Here is a 14,785-nt window from a genome sequence, read left to right on the forward strand (position 1 = left end):
GTAGTCATTTTGCATTGTTGATTGCACAAACCTTAAGGACTCAAATGAACTGCTATGCCTTTTAAAGCATATCTAAACCTCTAGGATGAGTTAATTTTACATGTTGAATTTGGCAATTAGTGAATCTCCAGTAACATCAAGTTGGACTGCCATGCCATCATCCAGAAAGTCCCCAAGCAGGTGGAAAAAAAACTTGAACATCTTTGCAGTCTACATGTTTTGCTTTAATCACAGTTTATGAACCATACAATGTCTGTCCATTAAACCACATCTATCTTCACAGGCATGTGACAAGGGTCAGGTAAAGTAGTATGAGAGTGCATTGTAACTTAAGGTTAGACTTCTGCTGTCTGGTTGGAGTGAGCTAGTCCTAACAGGCCTACACCAGCTCAGAGAGCATATTAGAGGCCAGGCTGCATGTCAGACCAGTACCGTCAGGCTCCACATTGATATTCTTCACAACGCCATCTTCCACCAACATAGCGTACCTGAGAGACATAAGGAATATGAATTACTTTATTGGGGTTGATTATGCTTTTTGCAGTGTGAAATCCAAATGTTGAGACTAAACAGAAGTGTTAACTGTGACCCACTGTTGCAGCAAGTTAACACTGATATGAGAAAAGACCTCACCTCTGGGAGCGCTTGTTTCCAAGCACAGCAACAATCTGATCGTTGTCTAGCAATAGGTCCACTGCCTGTAAATAAAATAGGGGTTACATTCAGTGTACAAAGTGTACACTAATAAAAATCAAGGCTTTGAAGACGTATCTGACCTTAGTGAATGCGCCAGTAGGATCAGCCAGCATTCGCACCTGCAAAAGACAGGCCGTAGACACCACACACGCAAGTATAAATTGGGTACACTAGCTGTATGTATGATTAAACTACAAACGGTATATTCATTTCATGCTTGCATACATGTTTTATATCCAATCCTGTGCAGATTAGGGCCGGGATTCAATCCGAAACCAAGCCGTAGCGTTCATGGCAATGAATTAAAAGGTCATTTCCAATTGAACCGAAATCTGCAGCTTTTACCTTGAATGCAATCTTCGCAAACGTAACTTTGAAAGTTGGATTGATTCCCGGCCTAACACGAGATGCAACATGTTCAAGAACATGCCTAGACTGAAAGATCTCAATCAATATACAGTACCAGTCAAAGGTTTGGACACACCTATTCAGTAAAAAAAAAAAAAAACTTGAATATGTTCTACATTGTGATAAACATAAATATTTGCCTTGACAGCTTGGCATTCTCTCAACCAGCTTCATGAGGTAGTCACCTGGAATGCCTTGATAAGTTAATTTGTAGAATTTTGTTCATTTGAGCCAATCAGTTGGCATCACATGGTAGGGGTGGTATACAGACGATAACCAAATAGGACTAAAAGTCAAGTCCATATAATGGCAACACTTCAACTAAGCAAAGATAAACGAGTCAATCCGGACAATTTTGAAGAACTTCCAAGTGCAGTCACAAAAACCGTCTAGCACTATGAAACTGTCTCTCATGAGGACCGCTACAGGAAAGGAAGACCCAGAGTTACCTCTGCTGCTGAAAATAAGTTCATTAGAGTTACCAGCCTCAGAAATTGCAGCCCAAATAACTACTTCAGAGTTCAAGTAACAGACACATCAACTGTTTAGAGGAGACTGTGAAATCAGGCCTTCATGGGTGAATTACTGCAAAGAAACCACTACTAAAGTATACTAATAAGAAGACTTGCTTGAACCAAGAAACATGACCAGTGGAAATCTGTCCTTTGGTGTAAGCGAGTCCAAATTTCAGATTTTTGGTTCAAACCGCCGTGTCTTTGTGAGATGCGGAGATAATCCTACTCTGCATGTGTGGTTCCCACCGTGAAGCATGGAGGTGGTGGTGTGATGGTGACCCTGTCGTGATTTATTTAGAATTCAAGGCACACTTAACCAGCATGACTACCACAGCATTCTGCAGCGATACACCATCCCATCTAGTTTGCGCTTAGTGGGACTATCATTTGGTTTTCAACAGGACAATGACCCAAAACACATCTCCAGGCCGTGTAAGGGCTATTTGACCAAGGAGAGTGATGAGTGCTGCATCAGGTAACCTGGCCTCCACAATCACCTGACCTCAACCCAATTGAGATGGTTTGGACTGCATAGTGAAGGAAAAGCAGCCAACAAGTGCTCAACATATGTGCAAAGCTGTCAAGGCAAAGGGTGTCTACTTTAAAGAATCTAAAAATTATTTTGATTTGTTTAACTTTTTTTTAGTTACTACATGATTTCATAGTTGTGATGTCTTCTATTAATCTACAATGTAGAAAATAGTCCAAATAAAAACCCTTGAATGAGTAGGTGTGTCCAAACTTTTGACTGGTACTATAATTTAACCAGTTCTGGGCTTGTTGTAATAATGTCTCTGGGAAAGAAGATATTTCCAATGAATGTTAAAGAGGCAATCTGAGGTTAAAACATCAAAGCCGTACACCCCGCCACTGTTTTTGGTAAACTGCTGAGGGATGGGGCTTGGGAAATGTAACCATTCAAATTCCTAGACAGCTATGGATGCAAGGCCATCTATGAGCTCAAAATTATAGTTTTAATCAAGTTTTTTAGCCTAGAGTGTTTGTTTACAATTACATTGTTTATCAACAATGGAGTAAGAAAAGGTTATATATGGGGTTCTGATAGTATAGGACAGTAGAAATACGCTCATCACTGGGTACATATAATTCAATTAAAAGTCTAAAAATGTATATAGCAACTGCAGATTGATTACTTAGGACAAAGACTTGCAACCAGATGACTAAGATTTCCTGTACCTAGTAGAGTGCTGGAGACCAGAATAACAGAAGGGAGATATTCAGCCCAGGACTGAATAATGCACTATGTAGACTACAAGAACAGACAATTCAGAAGGCTGAAGGTCAAGGTATCAGCTTGTTAATTTCAAACAGCATTCTGCACCTTGCCGCCTGCTCCATGCTCCTTCCCCCAGGCAGCCATAACGAATGCGTCGTTAATGGAGATGCAGGCGACCTCCTGCACACCCTTGCTCTTCAGCGCTGCTGCCTGCTCCACAAACCCTGGAAGGTGAGTCTGAGGGATAAGAGCAAGAAAGGACTTGCGGTGAAACAGTGGTTTCAGATGATGCATGCAGAATGTACATAGTGAACAAACTTTTTAAAAAATAATAAAGAGGAATGCACATCCAGGTAAATTCATTGAAATGAGGATGATCTGAAAGGAGGTTACCTTGGAGCACCCAGGCGTGAAAGCTCCTGGCACAGCAAAGAGAACTCCCTTCTTCCCCTTGAAGAGTTGGTCCATCGACACCTTATTGCCTGGCTCATTCTCATGAACCTCCACTGCCGGAAGTTTTTCTCCAACCTAGAGAGTGTGAAGCATTCAGTTAAACACTTGATGGTCAATCAAGTTATACATGAAAAATTTAAAATCTTATTCTGCAACCCCCATTCCATTAGTCACAGATATTGAATTTGTAACTTGACTCTGTATAGCAACATTTGAATAATGTATTGGACCTGCAGGGAGTGGTTATGGACATTTTGCCACCACAATGGCCTTGAAAAGTTACTACTGGAGCATCGTGACTTTGCTGAATGTGTAGAGCCAAAAGCAGAGCCCTCTCCGGGGCACTCACTAACAGCAGCTGGCTCAGTCATGCACAGTGTTGGTATGTCTACCCCTGACTCAGCTATATTACCACAAATAAAAATGGCATGTTGGGAAAAATCTAAGGACAGGGGTCTAAAGTGGTAAGTAGAAAAGCTGATTTCGTGCCATATGCCTTTATATATCAGATCTGATTCCCTACAAATGATGTGGTAACCATTTCTAAACCTGCCCCATCCGGTTATCTAATGTTGCACCTATAAAAAAAAAAGGTAGACTGAGTATGTTTACATTCACACTAATAGTTAAAATATTAAACTGAAGGCTGAGTATGGCATTAGTCATTAGTTATCTAAATCGGTGTAAAGTCAAAATCAAAGTAAGCATACACCGATAAAAACATCTGGTTTTCTGAGCAATCTTTCAAATGATTAGGACAATGAAAACACTATTAATCTGAGTTCCCGCGGGGGATTTGATGTGCGCATGTCCCAGCCACCCGCTGATGCCCTGTTTACACCGTGACACATTTCAATACGCCCGTACATCATCTTCAGAGTCTTAAACTTCAAACACACCGACCCCCACTGCGCAAAATAGTATGCAGCATCATCTGGATATGTATGCAACATTCACCTTCTGCTACCATTTCTGTCAAGCCGTCTACGCATACAGTTTGACGCATACTTTCGATAAAGCCAACGTATGCACCACACTGAACACACTGCAACTGCCTCTCGTCAGAGAAAGCATTTATTTTGGGAGATTGACCAATATGACCTTTTCATTCAAGACATGATAAATATATTGTTTCAGGTGATAATAAAACATGTTTTGTTTAGTAACCTTTTCCTCAACTGTTTTTATTTCATAGCAAATCAAGCTAGCTTTTATAATTTTATCATTCTCATTTTATCTACCAACATAGACAGGGCTCTAACTCCTCTAGCTCCACAATGAAACAGGGTGCAGGCCAGCATAGTGGAGTCTGCCACTAGCACAGTCAGTGTAGTCAGCTCAGCTATCACCATTGAGACCGTGTCTGTGCCTCGACCTAGGTTGGGCAAAACTAAACATGGCGGTGTTCACTTTAGCAATCTCACTAGGATAAAGACCACCTCCATTCCTGTCATTATTGAAAGAGATCATGATACCTCACATCTCAAAATAGGGCTACTTAATGTTAGATCCCTTACTTCAAAGGCAATTATAGTCAATGAACTAATCACTGATCATAATCTTGATGTGATTGGCCTGACTGAAACATGGCTTAAGCCTGATGAACTTACTGTGTTAAATGAGGCCTCACCTCCTGGCTACACTAGTGACCATATCCCCCGTGCATCCCGCAAAGGCGGAGGTGTTGCTAACATTTACGATAGCAAATTTCAATTTACAAAAAAAAAAAATGACGTTTTCGTCTTTTGAGCTTCTAGTCATGAAATCTATGCAGCCTACTCAATCACTTTTTATAGCTACTGTTTACAGGCCTCCTGGGCCATATACAGCGTTCCTCACTGAGTTCCCTGAATTCCTATCGGACCTTGTAGTCATAGCAGATAATATTCTAATCTTTGGTGACTTTAATATTCACATGGAAAAGTCCACAGACCCACTCCAAAAGGCTTTCGGCGCCATCATCGACTCAGTGGGTTTTGTCCAACATGTCTCTGGACCCACTCACTGTCACAGTCATACGCTGGACCTAGTTTTGTCCCATGGAATAAATGTTGTGGATCTTAATGTTTTTCCTCATAATCCTGGACTATCGGACCACCATTTTATTACGTTTGCAATTGCAACAAATAATCTGCTCAGACCCCAACCAAGGAACATCAAAAGTCGTGCTATAAATTCACAGACAACACAAAGATTCCTTGATGTCCTTCCAGATTCCCTCTGTCTACCCAAGGACGCCAGAGGACAAAAATCAGTTAACCACCTAACTGAGGAACTCAATTTAACCTTGCGCAATACCCTAGATGCAGTTGCACCCCTAAAAATTAAAAACATTTCTCATAAGAAACTAGCTCCCTGGTACACAGAAAATACCCGAGCTCTGAAGCAAGCTTCCAGAAAATTGTAACGGAAATGGCGCCACACCAAACTGGAAGTCTTCCGACTAGCTTGGAAAGACAGTGCTGTGCAGTACCGAAGAGCCCTTACTACTGCTCGATCATCCTATTTTTCCAACTTAATTGAGGAAAATAAGAACAATCCAAAATTCCTTTTTGATACTGTCGCAAAGCTAACTAAAAAGCAGCATTCCCCAAGAGAGGATGACTTTCACTTTAGCAGTGATAAATTCATGAACTTCTTTGAGGAAAAGATTATGATTATTAGAAAGCAAATTACGGACTCCTCTTTAAATCTGCGTATTCCTTCAAAGCTCAGTTGTCCTGAGTCTGCACAACTCTGCCAGGACCTAGGATCAAGAGAGACGCTCAAGTGTTTTAGTACTATATCTCTTGACACAATGATGAAAATAATCATGGCCTCTAAACCTTCAAGCTGCATACTGGACCCTATTCCAACTAAACTACTGAAAGAGCTGCTTCCTGTGCTTGGCCCTCTCATGTTGAACATAATAAACGGCTCTCTATCCACCGGATGTGTACCAAACTCACTAAAAGTGGCAGTAATAAAACCTCTCTTGAAAAAGCCAAACCTTGACCCAGAAAATATAAAAAACTATCGCCCTATATCGATTCTTCCATTCCTCTCTAAAATTTTAGAAAAGGCTGTTGCGCAGCAACTCACTGCCTTCCTGAAGACAAACAATGTATACGAAATGCTTCAGTCTGGTTTTAGACCCTATCATAGCACTGAGACGGCACTTGTGAAGGTGGTAAATGACATTTTAATGGCATCGGACCGAGGCTCTGCATCTGTCCTCGTGCTCCTAGACCTTAGTGCTGCTTTTGATACCATCGATCACCACATTCTTTTGGAGAGATTGGAAACCCAAATTGGTCTACATGGACAAGTTCTGGCCTGGTTTAGATCTTATCTGTCGGAAAGATATCAGTTTGTCTCTGTGAATGGTTTGTCCTCTGACAAATCAACTGTAAATTTCGGTGTTCCTCAAGGTTCCGTTTTAGGACCACTATTGTTTTCACTATATATTTTACCTCTTGGGGATGTTATTCGAAAACACAATGTTAACTTTCACTGCTATGCAGATGACACACAGCTGTACATTTCAATGAAACATGGTGAAGCCCCAAAATTGCCCTTGATAGAAGCATGTGTTTCAGACATAAGGAAGTGGATGGCTGCAAACTTTCTACTTTTAAACTTGGACAAAACAGAGATGCTTGTTCTAGGTCCCAAGAAACAAAGAGATCTTCTGTTGAATCTGACAATTAATCTTAATGGTTGTACAGTCGTCTCAAATAAAACTGTGAAGGACCTCGGCGTTACTCTGGACCCTGATCTCTCTTTTGAAGAACATATCAAGACCATTTCAAGGACAGCTTTTTTCCATCTACGTAACATTGCAAAAATCAGAAACTTTCTGTCCAAAAATGATGCAGAAAAATTAATCCATGCTTTTGTCACTTCTAGGTTAGACTACTGCAATGCTCTACTTTCCGGCTACCCGGATAAAGAACTAAATAAACTTCAGTTAGTGCTAAATACGGCTGCTAGAATCCTGACTAGAACCAAAAAAATTGATCATATTACTCCAGTGCTAGCCTCTCTACACTGGCTTCCTGTCAAAGCAAGGGCTGATTTCAAGGTTTTACTGCTAACCTACAAAGCATTACATGGGCTTGCTCCTACCTATCTTTCTGATTTGGTCCTGCCGTACATACCTACACGTACGCTACGGTCACAAGACGCAGGCCTCCTAATTGTCCCTAGAATTTCTAAGCAAACAGCTGGAGGCGGTCTGCCTACCCATGTGAGAGACGCAAACTCGGTCTCAACCTTTAAATCTTTACTGAAGACTCATCTCTTCAGTGGGTCATTTGATTGAGTGTAGTCTCCATTTTTATGGAACGGTCTGCCTACCCATGTGAGAGACGCAAACTCGGTCTCAACCTTTAAATCTTTACTGAAGACTCATCTCTTCAGTGGGTCATATGATTGAGTGTAGTCTGGCCCAGGAGTGGGAATGTGAACGGAAAGGCTCTGGAGCAACGAACCGCCCTTGCTGTCTCTGCCTGGCCGGTTCCCCTCTTTCTACTGGGATTCTCTGCCTCTAACCCTATTACAGGGGCTGAGTCACTGGCTTACTGGGGCTCTCTCATGCCGTCCCTGGAGGGGACTGATTCACTGATGCGGTCATCCTGTCTGGGTTGGCGCCCCCCCCTGGGTTGTGCCGTGGCGGAGGTCTTTGTGGGCTATACTCAGCCTTGTCTCAGGATGGTAAGTTGGTGGTTGAAGATATCCCTCTAGTGGTGTGGGGGCTGTGCTTTGACAAAGTGGGTGGGGTTATATCCTTCCTGTTTGGCCCTGTCCGGGGGTGTCCTCGGATGGGGCCACAGTGTCTCCTGACCCCTCCTGTCTCAGCCTCCAGTATTTATGCTGCAGTAGTTTATGTGTCGGGGGGGCTAGGGTCAGTTTGTTATATCTGGAGTACTTCTCCTGTCCTATTCGGTGTCCTGTGTGAATCTAAGTGTGCGTTCTCTAATTCTCTCCTTCTCTCTTTCTCTCTCTCGGAGGACCTGAGCCCTAGGACCATGCCCCAGGACTACCTGACATGATGACTCCTTGCTGTCCCCAGTCCACCTGACCGTGCTGCTGCTCCAGTTTCAACTGTTCTGCCTTATTATTATTTGACCATGCTGGTCATTTATGAACATTTGAGCATCTTGGCCATGTTCTGTTATAATCTCCACCCGGCACAGCCAGAAGAGGAATGGCCACCCCACATAGCCTGGTTCCTCTCTAGGTTTCTTCCTAGGTTTTGGCCTTTCTAGGGAGTTTTTTCTAGCCACCGTGCTTCTACACCTGCATTGCTTGCTGTTTGGGGTTTTAGGCTGGGTTTCTGTACAGCACTTTGAGATATCAGCTGATGTTTGAAGGGCTATATAAATACATTTGATTTGATTTGATTTGTGCTGCAGAGCAGCTAGCTAGCTAAAAGCTAGGCTGAAGATACCATTGTAGCTAGCGACCTCCACCTAATAATGATCAAAAACAAACGCCATTATCATCACAATAAACTTAAACGGGAGGCAACAGTTATATAATATAATTAGCTTAACAGCCAACGTGTATTTTAACATTATTATTAAAATAGTACTCACTTATAGGAATGGGTCATTGTTTCCAAGTTGCTAGCTATCCCATAAAACCCATCACCGAAAACCACATATTTTCATCTTCTTCTGTACTTTGGTAACTTCCGGTTCTTCGACGGACCCTGGCTGGACTGAAGATGCAAAATTTGAACAATTTCAAAGTATGCAACATCATCCGTCTCGCAATGGAGCATTCAACCGCAGGGGCGTTGTGTTTACACTCCGTTGTGGACGTCATCATTGAAATGCATGACATCCAGTGCAACGGAACGCTTAGTAGTAATGTGAACGAGGCTTACCAGATGCATGCATATGCGTTTTGTTTTGCCGGATGTCTAGCCCGCATTTTCCATAATTGACGAGCATGTGCTTCGCTTTTCAACTAGGTAGTTGGGGTCTGTACTTCTGTTTGTACCCCCACACATTAAAGCAACGCACGAGTTGAAAACATTGAACGCATGAGGTACACAGAACACACCCCACCCAGCCTAATGCGGTCCCCCCAACGCAGCTTTGCGGACTGCTCCATTGACAATGAATGACTTCCACTGGAACGCAGAGTTCGATGCATCTGGTGGGCATGAAGCCTTGTTCTGTGTACTGCTTGTGTTCAATATCTTCAACAAGTCATGTGTTGGCTTCACCGTGGCACAAACGGAAGTACACACAGACTCCAACTTGCTAGCTTCAAAGATTATAGATATACTGACACTTAACAATGGGAGTAGTTGTCCACAAAGCGGCATGGCAGACTGTACAGCATCACGCCTATCCCTTGTTTGGATTGGTGGATACATATCATTACTGTAATCATTTTTTGAATATTCGATGAGGGTTGTTGACATCAACCGCCTGTAATTCAATGGAGAAGATGCTATGCTACTTGCCTCATTATGAATATGCATAGCCATCGAGGCAACTCCTATAAAGTGTTTTTTTTCTCAAAGTTGCCAAGATGTCACGTGTCCTACTTATATAAGTACAATTTTAACTTAAGCATTATCGAATAGACTTTCATAAAATAAATCTCATGTAGCAAATAAACAATAAATGGGCGAAATGAAAAAACGCTACCTGCTGAAGAGAAATAGATTTTCCGCCAAATTGGGCCGCACACTTCCGCTTTGCTAGCTAGTTGAAAAGCGAAGCGCATGTGCGCCAAGTACGGTTAAATTCGGGCTAGACATCTGTAAAAACAAAACGCATGCATCTGGTGGGTATTATGCTCAAGTGAAGTGAGTTAGGAAAGTATATGCATTTTATATAAAGTGTATGTGAAAACGATATGTCCGAACTCAAAGTCAAATAGACTTCGCAAAAATAACATGTGTAGTATAACTTTTATTTGGCTTGGCGATTTTCTGAATGTATTAAAACGTCTCATCAGGTAACTTTAGCCTTATTTCAGATGTGTCATGTAAACATGATTATTAAGGAAAATTGTATTATTGCAAAGCATGTCAAACGTTTTAGTCAGATTATAGTTCGTTTGCGTGTGCATGTAACCGTGCTCACTGATTGAATGCACCAGTCGATCATGCTTTACCCATCCATCATCAGGGCACTATGGCCATCGAGTAACGTTAGATAATGCGGCTTGAGCATGGAGGATGTTTGCATCATGGACAACAAGGAGAATAACTAGAAGAATCACGTGTTTAATAAAATAAAAAAAACTGAATCGAGTTTGCAGTCAAGGTCATGAAGGAGCGTTATTTTTAGATCAAACATTTTTCTGACGGCATTTCTTACCTTGATAGGCATGTTGGCAATGAGTGTGGTGTGTAACGGTCTGAAGCACTGGACCGCACGGGTCCCTTTGAGGAATGCTGAGCTGGAAATCATTGGCCTATGTTGAGACGAGCCCCTTTAACGTTGTTCGAGTGGTAGCAGAGGACAGACTGGCTGGCTGCCGCAAATTCAGTGTGGCTGTCACAAAAATTGGCTTACAAATGTTACCACAGATAGAACAATGAGGCAGATATTCACCGGATGTATACATGTGAATCATCCGCTTGGCGTTTCCACTCACTACCAAATATGGTAGTAGAGGAAGCCCAGTGGCCGGCAGGGGGAGAATATGGAAGAAGATGGCCGATATTCTGCAAATGTTCTCATCGATGAAATATTTGATCTCAATTTTCTTTTCCCAAAACGAGAATTCTGTTATTAACAGAGTGCACTGAGTTTTGTAGACTTTTCCCTTTGTCAACGTTTTAAGTAGTCGTTCCCTAACGGGATGTCATTAGAACGGGCCAATATGATCTCGCTAACTCTTACTTGGCTCTTCCAAACTCATAGATTGTTCTGCCCACTATGACTCATTTGTTCCCGTTGGAAACGACAGGCTGTGGTCTATCTTGGTTTAGTTATAAAAAATCTTCGATATTGCCTCAGGTTTAACTCGAGCGTCTGTCTGGTTGCAAGGAATTTACTAAAAGCTTCAGCCTCTCCACCTGGCAGGAACCTGACACTACCTTTTCAACCGCTATGAACTGTTTTACCCATTTAACTATTTTTATTTCATGAAATTGAAACAAGCACATATAAATACTACACTAAACCTTACATTACATATGAATCACTTAACACAATGATAAATTATATTTATAGGATCATTACAAATTATACCGATTCTGATGGGTTGGGTTATATGCGGAAGACACATCTCAGTTGAATGCGTTCAGTTGGACAACTGACGAGCTATCCCCCCTTGCCATTATACCTTTTTAAAATGCAGAACTAAATGTCATTAAAGCACTGCAAAGGGGAAGCAAAAGCTGTTGCACTTCTTCCAGCGTTCCAATGAGAGGACAGTCTCAGCAGGGTCCTCTCTGATCCAACCAATCAAACCCGAGAGACTTAACCATTGCACATATTTCGGTTTCATTGGTGTTAGTGAAAATATGCCTTGATTTTTTAGCTCAGATGGCTAACACACTCCGACAGTGAGGAAATATCTAACAAATTACACAACATTTAAGACTATATACATATAAGACTATATACAGTTGAAGTCAGAAGTTTACATACACCTTAGCCAAAGACATTTCAACTCAGTTTTTCACAATTCCTGACATTTAATCCAAGTAAAGAATTCCCTGTTTTAGGTCAGTTAGGATCACCACTTTATTTTAAGAATGTGAAATGTCAGAATAATATTAGAGTGAATTATTTATTTTAGCTTTTATTTCTTTCATCACATTCCCAGTGGGTCAGACATTTACATACACTCAATTAGTATTTGGTAGCATTGCCTTTAAATTGTTTAACTTTAACGGGTAGCCTTCCACAAGCTTCCCACAATAAGTTGGGTGAATTTTGGCCCATTCCTTCTGACAGAGCTGGTGTAACTGATTCAGGTTTGTAGGCCTCCTTGCTCGCACACGTTTTTTTCAGTTCTGCCCACAAATGTTCTATGGTATTGAGGTCAGGGCTTTGTGATGTCCACTCCAATACCTTGACGTTGTTGTCCTTCAGCCATTTTGCCACAACTTTGGAAGTATGCTTGGGGTCATTGTTCATTTGGAAGACCCATTGGCAACTAAGCTTTAACTTCCTGACAGATGTCTTGAGATGTTACTTCAATATATCCACATAATGTTCCTTCCTCATGAAGTCATCTATTTTGTGAAGTGCACCATTCCCTCCTGCAGCAAAGCACCCCCACAACATGATGCTGCCACCCTCGTGCTTCACGGTTGGGATGGTGTTCTTCGACTTGCAGGCGTCCCCCTTTTTCCTACAAACATAGCAATGGTCATTATGGCCAAACAGTTCTATTTTTGTTTCATCAGACCAGTGGACATTTCTCCAAAATTACAATCTTTGTCCCCATGTGCAGTTGCAACCGTAGTCTGGCTTTTTTTATGTCGATTTTGGAGCAGTGGCTTCTTCCTTGCTGAGCGGCCTTTCATGTTATGTCGATATGGGACTCGTTTTACTGTGGATATAGATACTTTTGTACCGGTTTCCTCTAGCATCTTCCGAAGGTCCTTTGCTGTTGTTCTGGGATTGATTTGCCCTTTTCACACCAAAGTAAGTTAATCTCTAGTAGACATAACAAGTCTCCTTCCTGAGCGGTATGACGGCTGCGTGGTCCCATGGTGTTTATACTTGCGTACTATTGTTTGTACAGATGAACGTAGTACCTTCAGGCATTTGGAAATTGCTCCCAAGGATGAACCAGACTTGTGGAGGTTCACAATTTCTTTTTATGAGGTCTTGGCTGATTTCTTTTTATTTTCCCATGATGTCAAGAAAAGAGGCACAGAGTTTGAAGATGGGCCTTGAAACACATCCACAGGTACACCTCCAATTGACTCAAATTATGTCAATTGGCCTATCAGAAGCTTCTAAAACCATGGCATCATTTTCTAGAATTTTCAAGCTGTTTAAAGGCACAGTCAACTTAGTGTATTTAAACTTCTGACCCACTGAAACAGTGAAATAATCTGTCTGTAAACAATTATTGGAAAAATGACTTGTGTCATGCACAAAGTAGATGTCCTAACCGACTTGCCAAAACTATAGTTTTGGTTGAAAAATGAGTTTTAATGGCTCCATCCTAAGTGTATGTAAAATGTAGACTTCAACTGTACATATAAGACTATATCCATACATTGAGGGAAAAAAGTATTTGATCCCCTGTTGATTTTGTATGTTTGCCCACTGACAAAGAAATGATCAGTCTATAATTTTAATGGTAGGTTTATTTGAACAGTGAGAGACAGAATAACAACAACAAAATCCAGAAAAACACGCCAAAAATGTTCTAAATTGATTTGCATTTTAATGAGGCAAAGAAGTATTTGACCCCTCTGCAAAACATGACTTAGTACTTGGTGGCAAAACCCTTGTTGGCAATCACAGAGGTCAGACATTTCTTGTAGTTGGCCACTTTACTTATTTTCCACCATAATTTGCAAATAAATTCATTAAAAATCCTACAATGTGATTTTCTGGATTTTTTTTTCATTTTGTCTGTCATAGATGAAGTGTACCTATGATGAACATTACAGGCCTCTCTCATCTTTTTAAGTGGGAGAACTTACACAATTGGTGGCTGACTAAATACTTTTTTGCCCCACTGTACATATGAGATGAGTAAGGCAAGATATGTACACATTAAGTGACTAAGATTCCGTAGAATAGCATAGAATACAGTATATACATATGAGATGACTAATGCCAGGTATGTAAACATTATTAATGTGACTAGTGTTCCATTCCTTAAAGTGGCCAGTGGTTTCTAGTCTATGCCCATAGGCAGTAGCCTCTAATGTGTTAGTGATGGCTGTTTAACAGTCTGATGGCTTTGAGATATAAGCTGTTTTTGAGTCTCTGTCCCAGCTTTAAACACGTTTAAAGTGGTGTTTAAATACAAAACAAAATTGACAATACAACTTTATTAACCGTTAAATACCAATAAAACATTTGTAATTAAAAAAAAAAAAAAAGACTAGCCTGCGTGCCTTACTGAGTTTATAGGAACATTAGCCCAAGCTATTTAGGAGGGATATCACATCTTGCACAAATTATTGTCTAGTTCTGTTTTTCCTGCTGAGGGGTTCCCTATACTTGCGCCCAAAGGGTTCAATGTCCGGGTACAGGGGGTGGCTTGGGTCTAAAACTTGATGATTGAGTTGGAAGCGTGCTTGGCCACGCAGTCATGAGTGAACAGGGACTACAGGAGGGGGCTGAGCACGCACCCTTGTGGGGCCCCAGTGTTGAGGATCAGCGGAGTGGAGGTGATGTTTCCTACCTTCACCACCTGGGGGCGGCACGTCAGGAAGTTCAGGACCCAGTTGCACAGGGCGGGGTTCAGACCCAGGGCCTCAAGCTTAATGATGAGTTTTGAGGGTACTATGGTGTTGAATGCTGAGCTATAGTCAATAAACAGC

At 41.5% G+C, this 14,785-nt stretch overlaps 1 protein-coding gene across 6 annotated transcripts; it reads right to left on the reverse strand.

The window, feature by feature from the left end:
* Positions 1–202: 202 nt before the first annotated feature.
* LOC110533987 (peroxiredoxin-5, mitochondrial) lies at positions 203–11,181 on the reverse strand. Of its 6 annotated transcripts, XM_090186755.1 has the most exons (7): positions 9,957–10,003; positions 8,889–9,013; positions 3,250–3,384; positions 2,962–3,093; positions 777–815; positions 634–698; positions 203–488 (listed from the first exon to the last, which is right to left on the reverse strand). In XM_090186755.1, exons 3-7 carry the CDS (start codon positions 3,322–3,324, stop codon positions 380–382), a joined length of 420 nt encoding a protein of 139 aa, XP_090042881.1. In that variant the 5' UTR covers positions 3,325–3,384; positions 8,889–9,013; positions 9,957–10,003; the 3' UTR covers positions 203–379. The 6 variants fall into 6 exon arrangements, with proteins under 6 accessions (XP_090042881.1, XP_021474275.1, XP_090042882.1 ...); XM_021618600.3 differs by lacking the exons at positions 8,889–9,013; positions 9,957–10,003 and adding an exon at positions 10,635–11,181; XM_090186756.1 differs by lacking the exon at positions 8,889–9,013 and having other exon boundaries at positions 9,957–10,097.
* Between the last annotated feature and the right edge of the window lie 3,604 nt (positions 11,182–14,785).

Source organism: Oncorhynchus mykiss, chromosome 10 (genome assembly GCF_057628025.1).
Source record: "Oncorhynchus mykiss isolate SJ-2025 chromosome 10, ASM5762802v1, whole genome shotgun sequence".
NCBI lineage: Eukaryota > Metazoa > Chordata > Actinopteri > Salmoniformes > Salmonidae > Oncorhynchus > Oncorhynchus mykiss.

Excerpts from the sequence above, each read along its gene's own strand:
- LOC110533987 (XM_021618600.3), bottom strand. The coding sequence starts at position 10,727 with ATGATTTCCAGCTCAGCATTCCTCAAAGGGACCCGTGCGGTCCAGTGC. Across the intron at positions 3,385-10,634 it reads TTGCCAACATGCCTATCAAG|GTTGGAGAAAAACTTCCGGC; the intron begins GTAAGAAATGCC and ends CACACTCTCTAG. Across the intron at positions 489-633 it reads GGAAACAAGCGCTCCCAGAG|GTACGCTATGTTGGTGGAAG; the intron begins GTGAGGTCTTTT and ends TATGTCTCTCAG.